This window comes from Crocodylus siamensis, chromosome 6, assembly GCF_052110815.1.
Source record: "Crocodylus siamensis isolate JL-2025a chromosome 6, ASM5211081v1, whole genome shotgun sequence".
NCBI classification, from domain to species: Eukaryota; Metazoa; Chordata; order Crocodylia; family Crocodylidae; genus Crocodylus; species Crocodylus siamensis.
Genome location: NC_143400.1, coordinates 30,614,208 through 30,632,141, shown reverse-complemented (window position 1 = coordinate 30,632,141; position 17,934 = coordinate 30,614,208). Strand labels below are relative to the sequence as shown.

Sequence of the window (17,934 nt, the reverse complement as noted above, 5' to 3'; positions counted from 1 at the left end):
CAGCCCAAGATCTGCCCACCCCACTTGGGGGACACCCACCCCCAGCTGAGACCCACCATGTACACTCGCCTGCCACCAGTTCCCCCCTCAGGGGCTGCACTTACCTGCTGAGACTCCACACACGGCCACTGCAGCTCCTGAAACCCTATCACAGCACCTCACATAGACTGTGAGGACACTGGCACCTCAGCAACACCCGGGGCAGGCAAGGCCATACTCCCCAATTTCCCTTCGCCCCTTTGGGGCCACCTCCAGACCCCCCAAGCAAGGGACCAAACCCCTCTCACAGCCCCAGCTCCCGCACACAGCCCAGCCGCTGCCACCCAAGAAAGACACACTGCAAACTTGGCTTCACAACTTTATGGAAGGAGGGGGCAGGGGAGTCATGCTGGAGGCCGCGCACATGCCCCAACACACAGCAGGACCTCCTCCAACAGACAGCGCCTGCAGCCCACTCTGCAGGCTGCCGGGAGCACGCACCCTCCGCCAAGACGCTCAGCAATCAGATGACGACGCGGCCCAGGCACAGTCCGCTTCTCCAGGCCCGTGCTACCAGGTTCCTCTCCTACAACTCCGCAACCCGAGGCTCTACCCTCAGCTGCCTCTTCAGTGCTTGGGGACAGAGGTGAAGATGCGCAGGCCATGCATCGCTTTGATCTCTTCCTTGAGTGCCTACAAAAGGAAAAACGACACCCCTGTGGACAGCCCAGGGGGCCCCGCGCACACTTCCCACCACCCTTACAGTATACCATACACTGCCTCCACCAAGACACGTGCCTGACTCACAATTGCCAACCTCGACCCCGGGCTTCTGCCCCCCACCAGCTTTCCCTGCTCCTGGAGGAGGGCTACACCACACCGTGCCACTCAGCTCTCCTGACCTTGGCCCAGAGGCCTCCTGCTGGCCTTCCCCTGAAAGATAGCCACAGCTAACCTACACAGGCCACCTGACCGGCCCCAAATGCCCTGCTCTGCAGGCCACACTGCTGCTTCCCACTCCTCTGGCACATGCCTTGCCGCAACCAGGTCAGTCTGACCCCCGGCACCCATTCCCACACACAACCCTCCTGCCCTGCACCCACTTTACACAGCACCACATCTGAGTCCCTAGGCTGGCACTTCTGTTCTGCCCAGCTGCCGCTTCGCCCTACACCAGGCACAGCTCACGCATGACTGACTCCCACATGCCTGGCAGCTCCCCATGGGAACTCACTTCCACACACAGCTGCCCCGCAGAGCCTGCGCTTGCACACCCAGCAGATCAGCAAAGCCTCATGCTCCTCCGTCCTTTGCACACCCACACCAAACCAAACCATCACCCTGCTCCTCAGCACCTGTGGGGCCCAGAGCCACAGCCCCAGGCCTGCCTGCCCACGGCAAGCTGCAACCAACTCCAACTGGAACCAGACCCCCACAGGATGACCTACCCTCCAGCAGCCTTGATAACAAAAGGCCGGCCCTGCCCAGCAGGAAACCCCAATGGCAGTCTCCCCCTGCCACCCCTTACCCCAAGCACCTCCCCACATCTGTGCCCTGCCTGCCGCTCCCTGCTCACATTTCTGCTACAGACCCTGCCATAAACCATCCCATTGCACCGCTGCATGCTCCTTTCACTGACATCACCACACAGCTGGCATGCTCGCTGGTGCGCGCACACACAGCACACCCCTGGCAGATCACACCCTTCCCTCAGGCCACTCAAACCCAGTCTTGTCGCCCAGCAGCTGCAGGCCTGTCCATGTAACAAGTCACAAGCCGTGCTTCTCACAACCCTCGCCCCAACGTGAGACACAGGTAAGGCAGCCCCCAGCAACATCCCACCAAGCCACATGCCCGAGCTACTCCAGGCTTTCTCTGTTATATATACAACACTGCTAAGGGCTGCACACCATTTCCTCCCCTGTGGGGAGACTTTGCATCACTCCCCAGCAGGACACCCCCTCCCCGCATGGCACCAACACCTCTGCAAATTCGCCCCTCTCCTGGGAAGCACAAACTGCCCCAGACTCTGATGAGACCCACACTGACAAGGTATACCCCCCACTGCCAGCCGGAGCCCTCTTCTCCTGACACAAGACACTCCCCTTTCAGACCCCAAGATTTTGGGCGGACTCTGACTCACCCTCTCCACTGCCCCTTACCCAGCTGGCATCCAGCCTCCTGCCCCAAAGCCCTGCCCTACACACACCCACTGCCTGGGAAACACAGACATTCCCACACACCACTTTCCTGCCCAGTTTTATCTAGCGTGGGCTCAGAGCCGCCTGCCCTGTGCCACCGGGCCCCTCACCTGGTTCACCATTTGGTGCTGCTGGACAGTTCTCTTCTCCTTGAACTCCTCCGACTCTATGTGGATTTCATACATGGCCCCACAGCCCCCTGCAAGACAGAGACACACCAGCTCAGTCACGTCTCACACCCAGAATGTCCCAAGCACCTCCCTCTAGACACCCTGCTCTCGCCCGCTCTCTCCGCAACCAACTCATGCTCCCCTCTCCCACAATGACATGGCACATGGCCCACAAACCCCAAACCAGTCGTTCATCCCCGTCTTTGCCCCTGTGCTCTGTGGGCCGCATTCACTCGGTCTCTGCCAGACACAGGCTAATGCAGGGGTCAGCCGCCTGTGGCCCGTGGGCTGCACCCAGCCTACAGAGCCCTTGGACCCACCCCTAGAGAGGGCACCTCCATGGCATACAACAGCCAGAGCCTTGTCCCCTGCCATGCCACATCCCAGCCAGGCACTTGCCCCATGCCACAATACAGCTCTGCAGCAAAAACAACAGAGGGAACCAGAGGCAGCGGGTCCCATGGCTTCTTGATAGATAAAAGTGCTCTAAGACTCCTGGGCTACCAGATCGGCAACAAAGAGTGGCTATCAACAGGCATGTCCCAGACTGGATACTACATCCCAATGCCATTCCACGTGGATTAGTGTAGGGGCCACCACTTTGCAAGCTGCTCCCGCCCCGTCCGGGCAGAGGGACAAATAGGGAGGTGGCCGGGTCAGCAGGGGACGCGCAACACTCCAGAGCCCCGACCGCAACAGGCCACAACATGGCAGACAACGGGCACTAGAGGCAACTGCGAGGCGATGCCCTGGGGACCGTTCCCCCAAGGCAAGTACCCACACAGAGGGCCTCCCCAGGTGCCTGCAACTCCCTAGCACCGGGACCACATTCACAGTGGACATTTCCCTGCCAGCCTCACTTTGCCATTCAGCATCAGCCCCCACAGACAGACTCCACAACACACAGAATCTATCATATGCCTACACAGGTGCCCACCAAGATCATCACAGGCCTACAAGGCTGCCAAACCTGAGAGGCTGCCGAACACCTGGACAGGGTCCACACCACAACACTCAGACTGATCAGGGATCCAGGGGGGTTTCCAAGGCTAGGACTGTACAGCCTAGGACAGACGTGCTCCAGACGAGGCAGGATACACGTCACCAGTATATTACACAGTGGCCATGAAGTCCCCAGGGATCTCTCATTGTCTCTCTCTCTCTCTCTATCATGTGGCACTAGGGGACTGCCTTTGGGACCAGCAGGTCACCACTCTAAAGCCACTTTGCAGAAGCTCTTGCATACGATGCCCTGGGACCCTGGTCCCTACACCGTGCCCTAGACATCTGTCGGAGACATCCATTCCCAAAGGGAGAGGCCATATGCATGCAAAACAGGACCCTCCTGACAGACTGGCTGTGGCAGACTCAGGGGGGAACTAGCAACTTGGCCTTTCCAAATCCTCTAACAGCTCAAAGCAGCAGAGCCAGACAACCCAGGGGGATGGATGACACACACTTCTGGACATGCCCCAGGCACCCTCCCCCAGGGCTTTTGGCTATCCAGATAGACAGAAGCTTGACAGGAAATGACTAACCTAGTTAGGGAAGCCACTAAACACATTGCAGCAGAGTCCCTCGAGTTCCCCTGGCAAACACCTCTTTCCCAGACTGGGTGCCAGACTGCTTGGCCAGGGCCAGGAAGAGGTTGACTGGAAGCTTTCAGGACTTTGGGGGGCTACGCATGGAGTTTGGTACACAGGGAAACCAATACGGCACCACTCTGCCATAGCCACCACACAGTCCCTGGCCGAGAGATCTGACCAGGACACTGGCAAACAGAGGTGCTGCACCACCAAGCCTCAAAGCCTCGCCAGCTTTGCCCTCTAGTCTACAACGCTGTATATGCCAATTAAAACCAAATTCTAAGGGCACCACAGAGAAATACCACCCAGACCATGGACCCAGCTGAGGACGGCCATACCAGAGCCACACAGGCAGGGCCTACCACACCCTGCCACACTCGCACGCAAACCAGGCCACAGAGAATGGCAGAGGCAAAGATTTCCCCGAGGGACGTCTCCTATGGGACAAATGCCACAGTGGCTGCACAATGCATAGCATTCAAAGGCTTCACTAGGTCCGTCCCCACCACACTCCTGGTCCCCTAAAATGGTATGGCCCCCAGAAACCCTGGCCTGTCCGTATTTCCTAGTGCTTCTCAGCTCCAGGACAGCTCCAACATCACAAAGAAGCCTGGTCCCACAGCCAACGGAAACAAGCTTTGCTTGTGCTGCATACAGAGAGTGTGTTAAAAAAAAAGGCATGGGGGAAAGGAAAGGCAAAACCTCACAAGCGCCCAGGGCATGCTATGAGCCTCCAGCCCAGAGGGGCAGCCTCACTCCAACAGGGTAATGGAATGGCACAAGGCCGCAAATACCAAATTGGCCACTTGCATTCACCCTGACATCACCCGAATACCACCCACCCTGCACCAGGACACACAGACGCTGCACAGACACTCCGAGGCACCGTACAAACGGACCGCTCTCGCCAGCACTTGGATCTGCCACCTACCAGCACAAAGCCTGTACCCCAACACGACAGGAGAACAGACCAGCTCCGGGACAGCCACTACCATATCACCACATCGGACGTCCTTCTGGGACACCAGAGACGCTCTGCCACAGCACCTCTGACCTTCACCGAGCCACACAGGACACTGCCAGCAACAAAGATGTTGTAAGTGCACCGATGCAGGGTAACCCCTTGCCAGGACTGCTGGAATGGCCAATGAACACCATGCTGGAGACAGAGGAAGGACAAGCCTCACATCACAGCCAACATACACCATGCCACAAAGACTGGAGGAGGTAAAGCTTTGTGTGGCCAACCTCTTCTCTGAGACCCAGTGCCTGGGGCAGAAAGAACGCGCCTCCTTCCGACACCAGCCGCCATCTCCCCGAGCTGGCAGAGAAGTCACACTTGGCCCCTTATGGATTGGCTCCGTCAGAGCTTACATCAGTCCGGCCCTGCCATCAATGGGACTCATGAAACAACAATGCCCACAACAATCCTGACCTGTCACACGTGGCCCACACTGTCGGAGCCACAACCCAGCCCCTGTGCTGCCAGGCGGGCAGCCCAGGAAAGCTGGTTCATTTATCACATGGAGGTCGGGACCCCACCAAGTGCAGGCACGCAACTCCAGTCTGGCAACTCACAAGAAACCCATGTGAGAACAAGAGACATGGGGTTTTGGGAAGACACTTGCTAGAAACTAGCAGGACAGGTCACTCTACCTGGATGACAGGCACAAGGCCTGGCAATGAGGCACTTGCACCACTGGAAAACTGGGGAATAAATGGAGCTCCAATGGAGGAGATCGCCGTCAACCAGGACCTAGGAGATCTCTACATTAGCCTTCAACGCAGGCAGAAGTTACGGCCAATCCCTCACCCGAGCCACTCCTCCCAGGGCACCAGTCCCTAGACACAATCCACATTCAGGTGGCAGCTCTGCCACAAAATGGATCAGCCACAGCAGCAGGCAAACCTTTTGTGGTGGACATGCCACAAATTAGCCCCATACCCCCCCGAAACTTCCACTCTGCTACCCTTCTCCTGCCCAACCTGCTGCTCCACTTTTTGCTTCCTTCCTTGTGCTGCCTCCGCAATCTCCTGTTCTGCTTTCCGCTCCCTGCCCAATTTGCCTGCCTGTTCCTACCCCAGCTGTCACACACGTGCTGCAGGCTGGCCACCGCACCGCAACACCGCACCTCGCTGACGTCCACCCCACGCATACTGTGGGAGCAACACATTGAGATTGGAGACCTACTCCCTCCAGGAGGCACCTGATCCCTACACACAGTCCCTGCACCACACCCCCAATCATCAGGATGGGCTCCAAAGCAGACCCAGGGAACTCCCAGCCACCATCCAACCTACGCTGCCTGCCAGCTCCATTAAGCCAACAAAACTATAGGATTCAGCCCAGACAGCAGGGGCTTAAGCAGCATTAGGTGGGGAGGGCTTGGACTGGCATACCACCAGGCCTCAGCCAGGCACCAGGGAAAAAAGCAACTTAATTTTAACACTTCTGAGTCCTGAAGTCTTAGAAAGCCTCTAACAGGTGTCCAGCCTGTTAGGGAAAGCACCTTCCTACCCAGGTTTTGCAAACCGAGCAACTACACAGCCCTGAGTGGGTATCCTGGCAAGCTGGCAGTTCAGGATTGAAGAGCAAAAATCCCAGGGGAGTCTACGTTTTTAGACTCTACTGCTTGGCTACAATATTAAAAAGCTGACCAAATAAGGTAGAAACTTATATTACAATGTTCCTAAGAGGTGCTACTGGAATTATTAGCCATCCATCTATTCTTATTGCCTATAAAGGCTTCATCTTTGCTTACTGTTAGCTTGGCCTATCATCAAGCCCCTCAAGGTACTCAAGACAGCCAGGCCACTTTTACACTAGTTTCTTCACTGCGCCTGCCCCGAGCTGTCTAAAATAGTTCACACCTTGTGACAGTCTCTCACCTGAGCACATCATTCACCTGTTCCTCTCTTAGTCAACCTAGAATCAGGCCACCACAAGCATCTCTAGAACACCCAACCCTCGAACAGCTTCAGACTTACAAAAGGCTACAACAGGAAAGTGACCTCAGAGTCACAAGTCCCTAAAAGCCTCCCCTCTTCACTCTGTGATAACCATGCTACTACTCGTGACATGTCTCCAGACATCTTTCCCGCAGCCTTGCCACTCACAGCATATATTTTAACCAGCCAAACCTGACAAAGGATAACAATCCACAGGCAATATGCAGAGGAGCAATACAGGTGATCACAGGCACAGAGGGGTGATGTAGGCTAAGGTTCTCTGTCCTTGATAATGACCACTTGGAAAGGGATAAGATACAGGCAGTGAATTACTGTGCGTCACAGAGACAGCACCCAGGGATTTCTCTCTCTCCCTTTCTCAAGACAGCAGACCCACAAGACTCAACAACCACCTATTAGGTAGTATAAGATTGGTGTTGTAGCGGTCCACAAAGAATGCCAAAAGCAAGAACTTTCCTTGCCTCCTGCATCATTTCTGGACCATCACGGCTACAGCATTGCTCTTGCACTACCGTTTCTTAGGTCTCACTTAGCCATTTCACATCTAACACAGAGACTCTTGTCCTCGTGCCACTCCATCACTGGGTGGCCCTTGTGAAGAAGTTGTCCTTTTCGTCTGCCTCCCTGCTCTGAGTCTGCCCAGCCCCCTCTTTCAAACTGGCTGCTGGATCCACCTGGTCAAGCTGGGTGACTGGGGTGTGACAACTCCACAGGGAGGGGGAGCTGCTCGCTCTTCCTTTTCCCACAGAACAACCTGGTCTCTCTACCTGAGGACTGCTGGTCTGCATCCAATACTGCCTGTTTCTGGTTGGGACTTAGTGATAAGGTCACAAAAGCTTTAAAAGGGGTCACTCCGTTTTGGAGGTAGAAGTCATTTCGGGACACTGAAACAAGCAACAGGCCTCCAGAGCTCCATCCATCTCTGGATGAACATGTGAGTAACTTACCTGAAATTAAGCCATTAATTTAGGATTAAATGAACTATCCATGTATCAAAAGGGCCAACAAGCCCATTCTGCTTTGCTCAAGTAGGTTTTCTTTCAATTTTCCCTTGTTTTGGATTCCTTCCTCACTCTTTCATCAATAAAGCTATCTGTTACAGCACACCTTGCTGAACATGTTTATGTGAATGAGACTAGCTTTTAAAGCCCCCTTCGCCTGGCTAGCTATGGTGCACATAGCTTTTTACTTTCCTCCTGTACAGGAGGCTACTTGTGAATACTTCAGGCTAAAAGAAGCACCCCAAAATACCATGGTGGGCTAAGCACCCCCAAGGTCTGCAGAGTCTGTGTACCCCAGGCTGCACAGAGCCCTAAGAAAGACCAGGGCCTAGGTGGTAGCAGCAGTTACCTCAGGCTTGCAGGTGTGCTCCAGGAAGTGAGCTGGCCAGACACAGGCACCCCAGACGCCACAACAACACATGGATCCGAGAACACTGGCCAGCGCCCACTGCCCCGACACGCACCCCAGGAACCTTTGTATGCTGCCCAGGAAAACTCTGCCTGGAGGTGCACACAGGGGAGTGGGGGGAACACAGCCCCACCACTGCCCTGGATCCCCTCAGCCACTGCATACCTTGGTCTGGCCCAGGAGGAGGCTCACCAGAAAGTCCTGGGGCTTGGTGGTGCTTCATAGGCACACCATGTACAATAAAAGGGGCATGGGAAGTCCCGATGAACAGCACCCTGGACCGACCCAGGAAATGCCCGCCACACAGTCAGAGAGCACCCCACCAAGGCTGCAAGAGGCAGAGATTTTGGAGGAGGTATCAAGAGACACCGCCAGATGAGGATGCTCAGCTGTGGGGGAATGTGTCCTGGCACTGCCAATCCACTCTGCTGGAATCCCCGTTAGCCCACACTGGACAGGGGCCTAACCCTGTGGGCCATGGGCAATACATTCCCCGCTGCAAAGGTGCACCCGGGGATTCCCCAAGGCAGGCGTCCATAGGTAGGGAAAGTACCAATTCCTCACTTGCAGAGATGCACGCAGGAAATGGCACGTCTGGGAGAAAAGGCCAGGGCTCCCCACCTGCAAATGCACCTGAAAGACCGCGTGGGCCAGGTCAGTGTACAAAAGCAAAGCCAGACAGCCGCTCCCTAGGAAGCCAGACAGCACAGGCAGCTCCAGGACAGCTGCTCTGTCCCTCCAGAAATGGAGACCAACCACATCCTGCCGAAAGACTGCGGGCATTTGTGGTGCACCAAGGAGCACAATTTCCTTGGCCTCCATGTCACCCCAAACCTTGCTGTGCCAGCACCAATGCAACATTTGTTTCCACCCTTTTACTAAACCAAATGTAGGATTCAGGAATGCATCCAAAGGCTTGCCTAGTTCTACCTCAACCACAGGCTTCATCCAAAAAATAAATCACTCCTAACTGTCCTTGCTCTTCACAGTGCTCCTAGACCTTCACAGCTACACCAGGGCTCCCACACCAAACGAGAAGCCAGGCTGGGCCCACAGCACAGTAGGGAGGCTACCCGAGAAAAAAGGCTCCACTTATCAGGCAAAGGTCAAGCTCACATGAGCCACAACTCAGGCAGTAAGTCCTGCAGTTAAATGAGCTGACCACAATTTGGGGGAGACAGCTGCTACAGGCAAACACTAAGAGCAGCTCTAACTGCACTGCACCCTGAGAGCCGGGCAAGCAGTCAGGTACACTGCTGCACACTCAGGACAGAAAAGGAGTGCAACCAAAGGAGGAACTAAGAGAGATTCTGCATTGGTCTTCCTGCAGAAACCTGTTAGGGCCATTCCCTCGTTACACCCGCTCCTCCTGGGGTAGGCACTCACCGCCACAGACCCACCTCAGCAGGAGATGAGGTTTCAAAGAGAACAGAAGGGCTACACCAGAACACATCACCAGGCCTGGATGGCACTGACCCCAGAACCCTAAAGGAGCAAAAACCTGGTATTGCAACATGACTTCCTGCAGTAACCAAGTTACCTCCCCACACAGCCGCCATACCAAGAGACGGAGGGGCTCCAGAAAGAGCCCGGTGAATGGCCAGCCCCCGAGTCCACCCCCCCTGCCATGCAACTCCATACAAAAAATAAAGCACAGGCCTGGCTGACCAGACAGATGCACAGGACTTCCCAAGGAGACACTCCGTGGCTGCTCTATGCGAAGCCATGCCACAGTAACTAAGCAGAGCTCTGAAGCTCTTGGCAAGCAGGTGGTTTGGGAGGGCTCTCCTCAACCGACTGCATCTGGACCACCAAGAAACCTTTGCCCAGGTCCCCTCTCAAGGAAGAAACTGGATCAACAAAGGAAAGCAGGAAAGGCCACGATGCAGACCAGACATCGGCTAACAGGAGTCCCGGTCCTACAACCCACAGGCTGGCAAGAGGAGACTTTGGAGCCTCCACACATGGGAGCCACTTCAGAGGGGCTCGTGCCACTCCACATTACACTGCTACCAGATAGCTCAATGATGCCATCGGCAGGAAAAAAAAAACCACAGTAGGAAGAGGCAGCAGCAGCAGCCAGGCCCTTCCACTGACCCACCTCTGATCCATGCTGAGTCTGTGCAGCCTGTTGCCCAGAAACATCACTGACCTCTGGGACCCTGAGCTACTGGCTCAACAGCTAGGAGCATGTACTAACGGTCAGCATCCAGATGACAGGCAAGTTACCCCTGTGATCCCACAGGCTGTGCTGCTCTGCCAGTTCATGGTCACAGGCCCTCAGGAAAGGACACCGTGTGAAGGGCCCTGTTTGCAGGGGCACAACATGGTTCTGAGCAACACAGGCAGAACAGGATGGGCGGGCACTGCTGAGGACATGGCCGACGCCATGGAAGATGGAAATGCCCATGGGTATATGGAACGCAACACACGTGGGAAACATGCCATCCGTCCAATGACACCAACGTGTAGAGGGCTCCCGCATCCACAGTTACCACACACCAAAGAGGCCTCAGAGGCACTGTGGACACTGCACCAGGAGCCTCTGCTCCTCACCAAGCACCAGTCACAACACACGTGCGCTCGACTATGAGCGACATCCATCTGTCGACATTGCTGGCAGCCCCACCGACACCACCGCATACGTTTCCGAGCTCTGAGCCCTTGCCAAGGATCTAGAAGCACTAGCCACAGCAGAGCAGAGGGATTTCTATCTCTCTGCCTCTCAAAGCGCTAGCTGTAAGGCACCTCCATTTCCCTATTAGGCAGCTGTTCGACACCTAACAAGGGGAAGCACTGTTCCACCTAGCACACATTGACCTTGCGGACCTCAAAACCACCACGCAGACCCACAGCTTGACCTACTTCACAGGAGGACCAGATAGGGCCCTTGCTCCATACTGACTCGGGGAGGAACCAGCGAGTCAAACCTCCTCTGACAGCTACCAGCTGCTAGGCAAGGGGAGCAGGGGGTGGGAGAATCTCAGGAGGCCTCATTCACCCTCCCCCTCAGCATCCATGCTTCAACACTAGGTGAGACCTGCCTATCAGCTATACAGACAGAAGGGGGGGAGGGGAAGCTAGGTAGATGGAAAAACTAGGAACCTCCCTCAGTGACAGGGAGACAGCTAGGGACAGCAACGGCAACCTTGGGACCAGGCACAAATTCACAGAGTCAGAGAGAAGTGGGGCTGGAAGGGACCTCCAGAGGTCACCTGTAGTCCAACCCCCTGCCTGAGGCAGGATCAGTCCCATCCAGACCATCTCAGACATATCCATCATCTAAACTCTCCATAAGACTACCGTCAGCCCTGACACACCACAAACATCACACCCGAACCTGCCACGGGGAAAGCTGGGGAACCACAGCAGCCAACACCCTGACCTGACCAACACAGCAGCCAACACCCAAGAGATGTTAGGGCTCCCACACCAAATGAGAAGCCAGGCTGGGCCCACAGCACAGTAGGGAGGCTACCCAAGAAAAAAGGCTCCACTTATCAGGCAAAGGTCAAGCTCACATGAGCCACAACTCAGGCAGTAAGTCCTACAGTTAAATGAGCTGGCCACAGTTTGGGGGAGACAGCTGCTAAAGGCAAACACATACAATTAAGAGATCCCAGGAAGCGGGGTCACACTCCCAGCTACAGAGGAAGGCAACCCCCTCCCCAGCGGTCCCTATCAATCTGACCAGGGGGTGAAATTCCTTCCTGACCCCAAATTGGGGGATCAGTCTGACCCTGAATAGAGGGTAAGACCCTCTAGCTAGGAACTTCCAGCTTTGTTCGCAGGAGGAGCAGAGGCACAGCCCAGTCTAAGTCCCCAGCCTACACAAAATGCCTCTCGGGTGCCTCCCTCACCAGACTAGAACCCAGGGACTTTGTTTTCCCCTGCTAGGTGGCAACTTTAAACCTAACTCATGGGAACTCTTTTCCAAACAGTACACAATCACCCTGTGGCCCTCATCGCAACACAATGCTGGGCGGACCCACATTTAAAACCAGTTCAAAAGGCGATGGGGCAGAATCGCGCAGAAGAAAGTCAACAGCATTCAGACCATGGTACATCGGGGGACGCCAGCGATTTTGACCCTTCAAAACCTCCAGTGACTGGAAGCTACCACGGGAGAAGAGCAGAGTGGGGAAAATCCTGGACAGGCCCCATTCATCCTCCCCCTCTGCACCTGCACTCCGATACTAGGTGCAATGGGCTTATTTGCTACTCACAGACAGTAACCTTGATCCTCTGGGAAACTATAAGCCTGCCTTCATTAGAGGAAGGCCATTAAATACATCAGAGTAAAACTTTGGGACAGCGCAAGAAGAATCAGGAGCAGAAGTGAGGTGCTCACCCGTTGACTCTCAAATGTATTCAAGGAGCCACTGGACAGCACCCAGTAAAACTCAGCTGGGAGACGTGCACAAATGAGACAAAGTGAGGCAGCTGCACAGTTGCCCATGATTTTTCCTAGTCTGGTAGATGGGCACTCTGGCCACAGCCAAAGGCAGGGTAACCAGAAAGTCCTGGCACTGGCTGGGGCTATGTACGGGGCATGTCCAAAATAAAACATGTGGCAAGGACCTCAGGCACCAGCCTCTGGCCTGGACCATGAGCCACCAGCCCTGGATGGCAGAAGCAAACTAGAAATGCCCCTGGAACAGAGAAATGCTGCAAGAGCAGACGCTGCTATCATGCTGCACAATTCTGTTCATCCTCATGCTGCCTGGGTACCTTGCAGTATAGGGCAGGAGGCAGAGGCAACTTTCCTGGGCCCCATAACTGACCACTCTCTCAAGGCCTTATTCCAGCTACCTGCTACCCAAAAGGCCAGGTATAATGCAGGCCTAGGCAGGGCACAGGATTTGGTACAAAGGGTCACTGCTGCAGAGCCATTCTGTGACAGTCACTGTGTCACTGCCTTTACCTTTCTTCCAGAACAAGAGACCGAATGCAAAGGGCCCCAGCACCTACACAAATCTGAGTGGACCTCTGGGAAAGCAGTCCTGAGAAGCACCAAGGACAGTTATGACCTGGCCTGCTTAGTCACTCCACATGGGAGACGCCTGGGAAACGCCCACCACATGTCACACACCTAGACAGAAAGCATGCCACATACCAGCCATCCTGGTCCCATGCCAGGCTACGGAGGCTAGGCCAAGGAAAAACACTTCATTGAAATAGCACATGTTAGATCAAAATGAAGCATGTAAGGAAAGACGCTCACCTCAGGCAAGGCGCTGGGAACCCTGACGAGCACAGAGCTACAAGAGAGGCAAAGGAGACGCTTGCTAGAGACTAACAACATACCCACATCAGTTCTAGGTCTGCTGCATGCAAGAAGTCATCCTAAGGGTCAGCTGGACCACGGTTATCTAATGGGATAAAATCAAGGCATTGAGGGATCAATGCAGAAGGATACCACCAATGCTGAGAAACTAAGACAGCGGTCTGCGTTCATCTGTTACAGAAGAGGTTAGGGTTGTTCCTTCACCAGAGCTGCTCCTCCCAGGGCACCGGTCAGTCGAACGGATGTGCAGTGGGGCAGCAGCCGAGGTGGTAGCAGAAATGGAGATGTTGGGCTAAAGGATAAAAAACCAGGAATGACAACTAATGGGCCAGTCCAGGGTCCCCCAGGGATCTGTGTTAATACAACCACAGCATAACGTAGTCTAACTGATCCAAAAAATTCAGAACAGTAAATCGAGGTAGACTGCAAAGACCTACTGAGGGCACATCCCACAAACCATCCAATGGGCACAAAGAAGGATTTTGCACATTCAAGCCAATGGCCGCCACAAGGACAGATGATGTTCAGTATCATTATGTGCAAAGCAATGTACATGGGAAAACCTAAGGCAATTCATCCACGTCCTGCTGACAGGCTCTATGTTCTCTTTTTCCATGCAAAGATGAGATCTTGGCGCCATCAACAACAGCTGGCTTACTACATCAACTTGGGATGAAGCCTCAGTCAAAAAGGCAATTCCCCAGTTAAAACTACAACCTATCTGAAAGCCAGAGGAGAGACACCCATTGAGCACTGTTCACCATTCAGGTTGTCGCACTGCTACAGCAAGATAGAAGAGCTAGGAAGGGGACTGAGAAGACCAGCCAGGATGATCAGGAGAACGGTAGACCTTTTGTACACTGAGAGCTTACACAAGTGAGGACTCTTCCGCCTAGGAAATGGGCTCTTGAAGGAGACTAGTATAGATCTCTAGACTCCATTAAATGGAGTACAGTACATTACTACCAGTTGCTTAATTTCAGTGCCATGCAATATCAAAGCCAGGGGCTACATTTAACTCCTAAGTGCCACATTTAGAACTGCCTCAAAAAAGCTCTTTCCCATGCACCAAACCATTATGTTGCAGACCTCCTCGTCACCCAGTACTGCATGCACTCGTACTTGGCCCTGATTAAAGGAGGAACCAGCCAAATTCACACAGAAGAGGGCCACTGGTTGCTACAAGGAAGGCAACTTAGGGGGCAGACTCGGAGGCAGCCCCCTCTACACCTCTGATGGCTGGAAGCTGCAATGCAAGTGAGGTGAGGGGGAGATTATGGCTACACCCTACTCCCCACAGAGTCTACCCTCTGACACTACGTGACACAAGATGCTAGTGACGACTCTGAAATTCATGCTAAGCTGGGGCCTACTCACAAGAAGTTAAAATCCAAAATACTGATGCTAACTGAATAGTGCAAGAGGATGCAAGTTCACAGCTAGGCCATCTGAGAAGAAACAATGAGGTATCCCTTCTAGCTTATCTTACTACATTCATGATTTCAAGCAGGCTCCTAGTTGTCTAGTATGTAACTGTATTAAATGTTTATCCTTAATTAATTAGTATGGTAAATATTTCTCCTGCAATTAACTCAAGTTATGTACAGAAAGAGCCATTCTCCATATGTGATAGATGTCTCCTCCTGATTTATTTATGTTTTGACTCGTGGATCCCATGATTTTCCAAGGACACTCCCCAAAACCTGGTGTTTTTCCTGGTTATTAATCAGTTTTTTGGTATGTACCAAACTTAGTAGAAATGGATACCTCTCGTCACAGAGGAAGGCAATTCATTCAGATTGGAGCTTTCCAATACCCAGGGATCTCGGTATTCCGTTCTCCACAGAAAAACAGAGTAAACTGTGGATTTTACCTTTAACTGGAAGCAAATGCGGATTTCTCATTTTACCAGAGAAACCCACAGATTTTGCCATTTTCCCATGAGCCCCAGGTAGGGCTTGGGGCCACAATGCATGGCTGCAGAGCCCCAGCAGGGAGTAGGACAGCTATCCTAGCTAGGACAGTTGGAAGACATAGACTGTCTCTGTTGTCACCTGTTTGGTGAGAAATCATCACCTTATAACTAACTACTGAACTCTGCTTTGGTTTGAGCTCATTTGACCTTGAATATTTATAGTAAATAAAAGCCTTTCTGTTACTCATCGAATGGGGTGCTGTGTCAATCCCTTAGGCTAATTCAGAACCCTAGGGTTTTTTTTACTTGCCAACAGTTATGGAACCTACAGCCTCATCCAGGCACTGACCATTCCCAGGAAAGATCCATGCATCTTCAACAGTCCACAAAGGGAGATACCAGCCCCCAGCACCACACCTCAGGCTCCATGCACTTGCCTCCTCCACCACGCTGCTCTGCAAGCAAACCTGGAGGCCCTGGCTAGCTCCGCTTGTCCCCCAACACCCTGCCACCACAACGCCATGCACCAGACGCAGCCAGCCCAAAGGCTTCCGCTTACCGGAAATATCCACCACCTTGATGGCACAGGCTTGGGGGAACTTCTCCTGCAGTACCCGCATCACCTGGGCCTCCCCTTCTGTCTGCGAGGCTAGTGCCCTGCACTGAGGCGCACAAAGGAGCAGTGCCTGAGGGTAAGGAGACACTGGATGAGGTGGGCAGGGGGCATCAGTGCCACAGCAGCTGAGTGGAAGTGGGGCCTGCTATACTGGGCAGGAGCCCCCAGGCCCGGGCCCTTCTGCCTCCACTGCCTAGCAGCTCCCTCTGCAGCACGTGCTTCCTGGGCCGGGCAACGCCCAGCGCGCATGCGCCGAGTCCCGCCAGCAGGGGGCGCGCTAGCATAGGTGGCATACCCAGCCCGCGCCGTACAGCGCCCAGCGCGCATGTGCGGTATGCCACCTGCAGACGCCGCTACCATTGGCCGAACTCCAAGCGCCCGCATGCGCGGTACAGCACCTGCAGGAGGGCGCCGCGGTTGCTAAGCAATCCAGCGACAGTCTTCCCCAGCTAAGAGAGGGCACCCTAGGCACAAGCGAGGACCCGCACCCGAGACCCCACCCCCCGCCGTACCCGGCTGCCGCCCCGCAGCAACCCCGCGCCGAGCGCGGCCGCCGCCATGTCCGCCCGCAGCCCCTTCCGGCGCGGGGTGATTACGTCAGCGGGAGAGCCGGGATACCACACGCGGGAGGCGGGACTCTAGCGCCCCTGGCGGCGGGGCGGGACGGGGCGCGCCCTGCGGCCGCCCCGGGTACCTGCGCCGTCCGGCGCCCGGACCGGAAGCGGCGGGAAGGGTCCAGGCCACACCCGTTACGTACGCGGCGCACAATGGACATGCCTCTGCGTGTCGCTGGCCTACGCTCATGGCGCACACAGTGGCTGGCCGCTTGTATGGAGTCGTGATCCCACTTCCAAAAGCCTCTCAGGTCCCCGGCACGCATTACCTACATGGCGCACGGTGGCTCTGGTGTGTAATGAATGGGAGACAGCCACATGCGCCGAGTTGTGATGCCACCCCGAGAAGCCTCGTAGGCTCCCTGCACACATTACATACATGGCGTGCGTGGCGGCTCAGGTGCCGCCAACGTAAGGCAGCCACATGGGCAGAGGCACGAGACCGCCGGAGCCGGCCCGCCACAGCGTTGGGGCTGGGAAAGGAGCAGCTCAAAGGCTGGTTTCTGCCCGGGTCGCCTGGGCGGTGGGGGCATGGCCTGGTGCCAAGCGCTGCCAGCTGTTGCCCACAGGGTTCAGTGGGGGCTGAGCCCGCTTGAAGCCGGGGCTGGGCTGGATGCATCTCAAAGCAGCTTCTAGCCCAGCTTTCCTGCGACTCCTAGGACAACTCCTAGCGTCTGGATCACAAAGCATCTCAGTCCCCAGCAACTTGCAGGGGCCACCCACAGACCTAGGCTGAGGTCTCCAGCTGCTCAGGGCGCAATGCAGCTGCACTTCGGGTCTGGGCCCATGCCCACAGCACATCAGGTCCCCACAGACACTTGGGTCCAGACATCCATCCCCCTGGACTGCTGCGCTCAGCACCAGGCAAGACATTGGCACTGGAGGCCAAGCTCCCCTGCCCCAGGTGCTCGGGCAGGATCTAGCACTCCCTGAGGGCAGGGGAGAGGCCCGAACAGCCTACGGTGGCATTCGGATGTGACGCCACCTCCCAGCTCTCCTGGCATCACTTGTGGGGCCACCACAGGGCACTGGGGACAAACAGGGCACCCACGCTCCGTCAGTGACTGTGGAGGCACAACGCAGGAATGAGGGGCACTGCCCAAACACTGTGGGGGCTGCACATCAGGAGTGAGGAGCACCACTGGTGGTGGGTGAGTGAGGGGCACTGGGAAGCAGGAGGATTTTC

At 55.2% G+C, this 17,934-nt stretch overlaps 1 protein-coding gene across 2 annotated transcripts; it reads right to left on the bottom strand.

The window, feature by feature from the left end:
* Nucleotides 1–345: 345 nt before the first annotated feature.
* BOLA3 (bolA family member 3) lies at nt 346–16,795 on the bottom strand. 2 transcript variants are annotated; one of them, XM_090052859.1, is made up of 4 exons: nt 16,647–16,794; nt 16,078–16,204; nt 2,291–2,379; nt 346–672 (listed from the first exon to the last, which is right to left on the bottom strand). In XM_090052859.1, exons 1-4 carry the CDS (start codon nt 16,692–16,694, stop codon nt 607–609), a joined length of 330 nt encoding a protein of 109 aa, XP_089908985.1. In that variant the 5' UTR covers nt 16,695–16,794; the 3' UTR covers nt 346–606. The 2 variants fall into 2 exon arrangements, with proteins under 2 accessions (XP_089908985.1, XP_089908987.1); XM_090052861.1 differs by lacking the exon at nt 2,291–2,379 and having other exon boundaries at nt 16,647–16,795.
* Between the last annotated feature and the right edge of the window lie 1,139 nt (nt 16,796–17,934).

Coding starts and splice junctions, on each gene's coding strand:
- BOLA3 (XM_090052859.1), bottom strand. CDS start 16,694: ATGGCGGCGGCCGCGCTCGGCGCGGGGTTGCTGCGGGGCGGCAGCCGG. Junction 2,380..16,077: donor CAAGGTGGTGGATATTTCCG/GTAAGCGGAAGC, acceptor TCTGTCTTGCAG/GGGGCTGTGGGGCCATGTAT. Junction 673..2,290: donor AGCACCAAATGGTGAACCAG/GTGAGGGGCCCG, acceptor TTCCTTTTGTAG/GCACTCAAGGAAGAGATCAA.